Source organism: Thamnophis sirtalis, unplaced genomic scaffold (genome assembly GCF_051295495.1).
Source record: "Thamnophis sirtalis isolate CommonGarterSnake01/CBP01778 unplaced genomic scaffold, rThaSir2_p1.2 scaffold_5, whole genome shotgun sequence".
NCBI classification, from domain to species: domain Eukaryota; kingdom Metazoa; phylum Chordata; class Lepidosauria; order Squamata; family Natricidae; genus Thamnophis; species Thamnophis sirtalis.
Window position 1 is genome coordinate 2,528,927 of NW_028261385.1, and position 7,240 is coordinate 2,536,166.

Consider the following 7,240-nt stretch of genomic DNA (forward strand, 5'->3'; position numbering starts at 1 on the left):
CGGCTAAGAAAGCGACTCCTTTATTCGCACCCCCCCCCTCAGAAGCCCATGCGGGCCCGTTTCGGCTGGGGCCCCTGGGAAGAGGAGGGTCCCCGCTGGCTGCTGCGCACCGAAGCCTGGCTGGCAGAGAGGGGCTCCTCGGGGGGCTCCGGGGGCTGGTCCAGCACAGCCAGGTACCGGCGCAGGGTCTGGCGGCGTTCGTGGGGGATGCCCCGGGCGCTCAGGCTCTGCGAGGACAGCAGCTCCTGGGAGTCCCCCTGGGAAGCGGCTGGCAGAGTGGGGGGAGCCTGGGCGGGGGGCTCCGCGGGCAGGGCGGGAGGGGCCCTGGGAGCCCTGGGAGCCCTGCCGTCCCCCGACCAGTCACTGAGCTCCGACTGGTAGCTGGTGGAGGAGGTGAAGCTGCCCGAGAGGCTCTGCGTCCCCCTGCGCCGTTTGGCTCGTCTCCGCTGCTCCCTCAGCGCCTGCTGTCGCCGGGCCTTGGTGGCCCCCAACCTCTCCAGCCACCAGGCCGCCCAGTCACCCGCCCAGGAAGCCTCCAGTCGCTGGCTGAGCTCCCCTGGGGGCAGCTGTGGGGCAGGGGGCACAGGGACACCACTCTCGTCCCCCCAGGAGCAGAAAGAGCTGTTCTTCCCACATGGCCCCGCGCAGGCGGCAGGAAGCCTCCAGAGAGGACGGGGGGAGCCCCCTCCGTGTCCCTCGGCTCTCGGTGGGCGAAGAGGCAGCCCTGGTTGAGCGTGGCCGGAGGGCACTGCCAGTACAGGGTGGGCGGGGCAGCCCGCTTCCAGGACCTCAGCCAGCGCCGGTAGAGGGTTGCAGCTGCCGGGGTACAAGCTGTCTTGGCTCCGCCTGGAGAAATGGGGTCCTGGCAGGGTCTGCCCACCACGGCGCCTCCAACACTGGTCTCTGGCTCCGAGTCAGTGGGAGCCTCCCCATTGGCCTGCGGGAGCAGCGGCTGGTAGAAGAGGTCCCCGGCCTGGGAAAGCTGGAAGACCAGTAGGGTCTGGATCCCCTCCTTCTGGCCCAGGGCTGCTGCAATGCCTGGATTTGGGGGGGGGGGGGAGAGGGAGGAGAGATGAGATTGGGGGGAGGACCAATTCTTGAAGCCCCGCTGGATGCCCAGCTATGCCAGGTTCTGCCCTGCTATTGGCAAGGAGGCTAGCCCGGGTTTTTGGATCTGGCTGTTGTCTGGGTGGGTGGGAGCACTAGCAGCTTCTCCTCTGGAGGTGCAGGGGGGCACCCAGAACCTCCTTTGGAGTGCAAAGCCCGTTTCCCTTCATTTGCCACCCCTCCCACCCACCCACCCCTCCGGCCCCTACCTGCTGTGGGGACGGAGAGCCGCTGGCTGAGGGCGCTCTGCCTCACAGGCACCTGCGCGGGAAAGTGGGCAGACACTCCTTGATGGAGGGCAGCTTCTGGGGCGCACCTTGGAGCTGGCAAGGGAGGCTGTGCCCACCTGTGGAGACAGCCCAGCCACCTCAAGAGTCCTGCAGCACCCAGGCTCCACCCCCACCCCCCGCGGGCCACTGGGCATAACTGCCTCAATGCCAATGGAGGGTGCAGGGCACTCTTCTGAGTACCCACCTGAGTACTGCAGCAGGAGCATCTCCTGGGAGTGGTGGGCACCCAGGAGCACCTTGTGGCTGTGCTGCCCAGGCCCGGCAGGTATGTGGTGGGCATAGATGGGTGGCCGCTGCATCATGTGCTCCCAGGACAGGACAGGCACCAGGGGAAGCGTTCGTCCAGCACAAAGACCGAAAACTGCGGGTGAATGAATGTTAATGTGTGTGTGTATGTGTGCGTGTGCGTGTGTGTGTGTGTGTGTTTTTCTAGGCACAGGGACCCTCAGGCAAGGAACCAGCCTCCCTGCTTCTGCCAAGCCATGGGGGCAGCCAGGGAAGGCAGCTGCACAGAAGGGAGGGGGGGGGCAGGCTGAGGCCCCTGGTCCAGGCAAAGGACTGCTCCCAACAGCCCCCAAACAACACCCCCCCCCAAGTTACCTGCGTGGCCACTAAATGGTGGAAGGGCTCCGAAGGGCCCAGGTGCTTGGAGAGGACAAGGCGTTCCCCACGCTGGCAATCCGCTTCAGCCCCCACCTTGAAGAGGTCGAAGTGGGAGGACACCTGGGGGGGGGGCAGGCCAGGAAGGTCAGCAGCTAGGTGCGACTGCATCCCCCCCCCCCGCCCAGGGGGCCCTTCTCAGCAGCCCCTCCCTCATAGGCAGAGGGATTGGCAGCTCAGCCGCTCCCCCCCCCTGCTCAAGCTCACCCTCTGGTCGAGGACCCTTCAGGCCGGTGTGGTCAGCAAAGTCAGCACTTGTGGGTGGGCAGAAAACTCGCTCCAGCGCCAAGGGGAAGGGTCCCGGAAGAAGAGGCTGTCGCGGTCGTGGTGCAGCCGCCGGAGCCTATAGGGAAAGGGGTCAGTCCTGCCCCCTCGCAGCCAAAAGCTGGTCTGCTGGCAAGAGGGCAACACCTGGACTTCCAGAGGCAGCAGGGACAAAGGATCTCTCGCCCCCCCCAAGGCGCTCAGGAGGCCCATTGGCCATTCCCCCCCCTCCCCCAGCAGAACAGCTGTATTAATATAGTTCCTTGTGTAGGTGTGTGTCCCCCATGGCCTAGTTCATACTAGGGCTTGCAGAGCCACGCTGAACCACACAGGAGAAAACAAACTCCTAAAACCCCATAACATTCCCTCCATGCCTCCCCTCCAGTGTGGGCCCCACTCAAAAGAGGCAGCCAGCCTCACTTGCTCACCCCGTCTCCACGTTCCAGAGGTACAGCTCCCCTTGCAGGGTGCACAAGGACAGCTCGCCGGGTAGGTGGGGGCTGCAAGGAGACAGCGGAGCTAGGGAAGGGCAGAGGTCCCTTGCCTCTTCTCCCCCCCACCCCAAGCAGAGGCAGCCCCTCATGTCCCACTGGCAGAAAGCTCCCGGAGCCCCACCCCCCAGCCCTTTGGAGAAGACGCCTGTTGTAATATAGTTCCTTGTGTAGGTGTGTGTCCCCCCATGGCCCAGTTCATACTAGGGCATGCAGAGCCACGCTGAACCACACAGGAGAAAACAAACTCCTAAAACTCCATAACATCCTGATAGTGCATAACATAACATCCTGAGATGTGCCCTACCAATGACGCCCAGGATTTGACCATATATAGACAGAACTTCCCTGAGCAGTAGATTAGAATTGTACTTTTACAGGCTGTTTTTAACCACATGCTGATTGCTCCTCCTGCCTTTGTCCTATCTCAATAAAAGGGGCTCTCAGACCCCCAATCTGGGTCATTGTCCCTCCATCCCGAGAAAGGTTGTCTCCTGTCTTTTCTCCCCATTGGCCTCATGGGCGAACCACGGGAACGTTATACAGACGCCCCTTACCTGACTGCGATGGAAGAACAGGGGGCTTCTGTGCGAACCACCCTGCAGAGGGCTGGGGGCCTTTCCACGCTGCTTTCTCCAGGCCCCGCAGAAATGGTCGGAGCGCACCCCCAGGAAGTCTGGGAGGAGGAAACAGAAAGGGACCCTTCAAGAGGGGAAGGGGGGGGGGCAACAGAGGGCCAGTACCATCTCTGGACCTGCCGTACCCACCGCTGCCCTCCAGGTGCGCTGCTGCCACTTGCTGGACGGCCCCATTGAGCTCGAACTGGACGGGTAAGCCGCGGAGTTCGGGTCTTAGGGCGCCGCTGGCCACTGGCCTCAAGGCCGCCTCCTGGAAGCCTGCAGGGGCCGTTAAGGAAGAGACGCGCGGCGAAGGGCGCCTGTCCCGCCGCCCAGGACCGCCCCGCCCCTTCGCGCCGCAGGATACAGAGCCGGTCCGCCGCTTCCCCGGCCGGGAACACCAGGCAGCCCCGGCGGGGAGGTTTACCGCGGGCGCCGTCGGACAGCCAGGCTAAGGCTCCGCCGGTGGGGCTCTCGTCGAAGGACAGGCGCCGCCGCTGCTCGGCCAGACCCTCGTGGAGCCACTCGGCCACCACCTTCAGGGGCAGCTCCGACAGCCAGTCGCGGCACAGCGAGGCCACCCCGGAGAGAGGCCGACCGGTGCTGAACGGCACGACGGAACAGCGGCCGCTTAGACGACGCCCGCCCACCGCAACGGTTACCCGAGGGCGTCTCGGGGAAGCAGCCTCGCTGGCCGAGCGCAGGTCCCGGGCTCTCCCCGCCGCTCGCCCCGCCAAGGGCACTTGCCTGCCGCCTCGCGTCTGGCCTTCCAGGGCTCGAAGGAGGCGGGTCATCCCGCAGACGCCTCCGGCTCTCCTCTGCGGAAGAGAGCGGGCGGCGGGTAAGGAGGGGCCGGCGGGGGCCCGCCTTCCCTCCCCGCAGGGCTCCAGGGACCGCCGCCGCCTCCCGCCCGCGCTGACCCAGTCGGTGGAGTCCCCCAGGTAGACGTGCTCGTGCAGCAGCCGCGCCGTGGCCCCGAAGGCCGCCTCCGGCTGGTCCAGGAAGAGCCGGCCTAGCTGCGGGCCCAGCGCGCTCAGGGCCGGGCGGCGGAGGCGCCGTCGATGGGGGCCGCCGCCTCCGGGGGCTTCAGCGGCAGCGGAGCGGGCTCGACGGGCAGCCAGATCTCCCGAGCCTTCCGGCGGCGGCGGGTAAGAAGAGCGGCGGGGCTCCGGCCCACCTGGAGCCGCTACGCCCACCTGCCCGCACTGGCCCCAGCCGCCCGTCCGCAGCCCGGCCCCGTCGCGCCTAGGCGGCCCCGCGCGGAAGAGTCCCGGGAGCAGCGCCGTGGGGAAGGCCGCCATCTGCGCGTGCACGTGCGGGACTTCCCGGCCGCGCATGCCCGGAGCCGCCCCGCGCGACGCTCCGGCCTGCGCCCCCTGGCGGCCCGAGGGGGGCGATCTCCGAGCAAGGGGAGGGGCCAGCTGCCCCGTTCTCCGCCTACAAAACCCCGTATTCTCCCCCCCCCCCCACTTTCCGTTCTTGGCGATTCTCCGCTTAAGGCTGCTGGGGGTGGAGAGAAGGAGGGGGGGGGGCGGACAGGTGGGAAGGGAAGAGAAGGCTTCCTAGCATAGAATTTTTTTGGCCAGGTGTGATTGGACACATAAGGAATTTGCCTTTGGTGCAGATGCTGTCAGTGTACATTAAAAGAAAAAAAATACATTCATCAAGAATCATCTGCATATCTTAAGGACCATTCAGACGAGAGATATAAACGAGACTGGGAAAAAATGGATCGATTATATACAAAATAAATATGGGACTAAGAAATCCCAGATAGCTTATGATTAAGATCAGGAAATGATATAAATTGTTTAAAGTTACCTAGCAAGGAGGAGCTAAGTTCAATGTAAAGATGTTATCAACTTTTTATTCTTTTTTCCAATATATTTTAGACTGTTTTTGTTAAAGATTTATACCGTGTATGGGTTCTGGGAAATCAGGGGAGGGAAGGCTGGGGGGGGGGGTTGGGGGGAGGGAGGATGTATATTAGGCTTGACGAGGGGTGTTAGATTTAAAGTAATATGATTGCACACATGTATACTGTCTTCTCTTATTTTTTCTTTAAAACTAAGATATGTTAAGTATATTGATATAGAAGGATAAATACCATCAACATAGATTGGAGTTAGCTCAGAAGTTGAAATACACCAATAAAAGGAAGAGTGGGAAGCAGAGGAGAGAAGAAAGATAGGAAGAGAGGGATAGGAGAGAGGGTAATGGGGGAAGATGAGGAGGATAAGGAGTGGAATGAAGAGAGAGGAGAAGGAAAAGGAAGGGGAAGTAGAGTAGAAACGGATGATGGAGGGAAGAAAGGAGGTAGGAGAGGGTAGAAGAAGAAGGTGTATGGAGAGCAGAAGAGCCAATAATGGGTTTTTAATCTTTCTCTGGGCGTTGATGACAAGAGGAACAGATGTAATTACTACTTAATACAATAGGATACTGGCTATGTAATAGTATACATGTGGATTATATGTTATTAAAGTGGAAAATAAAAAAGTATATAAAAAAATAAGAATTATAATGGTAAAAAACAATCAGTGATACTCAGAGGTTACTCATAAGCAATGAAAATCATACTAGGAAAAATAGAAAAAAAGATACAAGCAAGATGGTTATAGTTATAAGGGAGAGGAGATAGGTAAATTAGGAAGGGTGAGGAGAAGAAGATAGAACAATAGGAATACAATAGAAAAAACAGCGGCTGGAGGGAAAATGGCCAAGGGTTTTTTAAAACCTCAAAGCGCAGGAAAGGACCTCAACCGAGGGAAGCTTTCAAAAGTTGCCCTGCTCCCTTTCTCCTTCGCCCGTCTCCCAAGAGGGGAAGTGATCCACTCGGCTACCTCACCAGCTCTAGGAAGGAGTCCTTCAGGATTGGGCGGCATATAAATTTTAATAATAAATACAATAAATAAATAAAAACATCACGATGCGCGTTTCCAGCCAGCTGAAGCAAACAGAGCAGAACATTCACCAAGCATCACCCCCCCACACACACACATAAGCACTGTACTCCAGGGGTAAGTCGGGCTTAGAAAGGGGCCCAGAGCCCCTCTTCTCCCCTCATGGCTCAGCCCCCCTGGCCCCATCCAAATCAAAGTAATGCTGACCAGTTTGGGGGGAGGGAAGCAGGAGCTCAACCCACAAGCCAGACCCACCAGTGCTCAGAACCATCAGAATGGAATTTCTCTCTCAGCCAAGCGAAGCTCCCCCCCCCCCCCCCGCACCAAGTACTTTCTTCCATGCCTGAAGACAATTCCCAAAGCCAAGAGCAGCAGGCAGCGGGAGCCCAGGATGGAAGGCTGAGCCCCTCTGAGCCTTCACCGGCTGCCCCTCTGTTGTAAATATAGTTCCTTGTGTAGGTGTGGGTCACCCATGGCCCAGTTCATACCAGGGCATGCAAAGCCACGCTGAACCACACAGGAGAAACAAACTCCTAAAACTCCATAACATCCTGATAGTTCATAACATAACATCCTGAGATGTGCCCTACCAATGACGCCCAGGATTTGACCATATATAGACAGAACTTCCCCTGAGCAGTAGATTAGCAATTGTACTTTTACAGGCTGTTTGTAATCACAATGCTATTGCTCCTCCTGCCTTTGTCCTACCTCAACAAAAGGGGCTCTCAGACCCCAAATCTGGGTCGCTCCATCCCGAGAAAGATCGTGTCCTGTCTTTTCTCCACATTGGCCTCATGGACGAACCACGGGAATGTTACACCCCTCTCCTGCTCTCGGGGAGCAACTTGGACCTTCTGGTCCTCTCCAGGCATCCCAACTTTCCAGGCAGTTCCTGAACTGGTTCCCAG

At 59.6% G+C, this 7,240-nt stretch overlaps 1 protein-coding gene and 1 pseudogene across 2 annotated transcripts in view; one reads left to right on the top strand and one right to left on the bottom strand.

Moving 5' to 3' along the window:
* Nucleotides 1-34: 34 nt before the first annotated feature.
* LOC148045253 (TATA box-binding protein-associated factor, RNA polymerase I, subunit C-like) lies at nt 35-4,847 on the bottom strand (annotated as a pseudogene). Its single transcript, XR_015696624.1, has 12 exons — nt 4,626-4,847; nt 4,350-4,445; nt 4,172-4,247; nt 3,797-4,039; nt 3,580-3,708; nt 3,370-3,488; nt 2,750-2,821; nt 2,265-2,400; nt 1,998-2,120; nt 1,582-1,758; nt 1,317-1,453; nt 35-1,038 (listed from the first exon to the last, which is right to left on the bottom strand). The product of XR_015696624.1 is annotated as a TATA box-binding protein-associated factor, RNA polymerase I, subunit C-like (transcript).
* A 2,279-nt stretch (nt 4,848-7,126) lies between these two features.
* Nucleotides 7,127-7,240, top strand: part of LOC148045254 (atrial natriuretic peptide receptor 2-like) — a 4,953-nt gene continuing 4,839 nt past the window's right edge. Inside the window, exon 1 of the mRNA XM_087715291.1 lies at nt 7,127-7,189. Coding sequence (XP_087571417.1) covers nt 7,127-7,189 — 63 coding nt within the window. The remainder of the gene's footprint in view (nt 7,190-7,240) is intronic.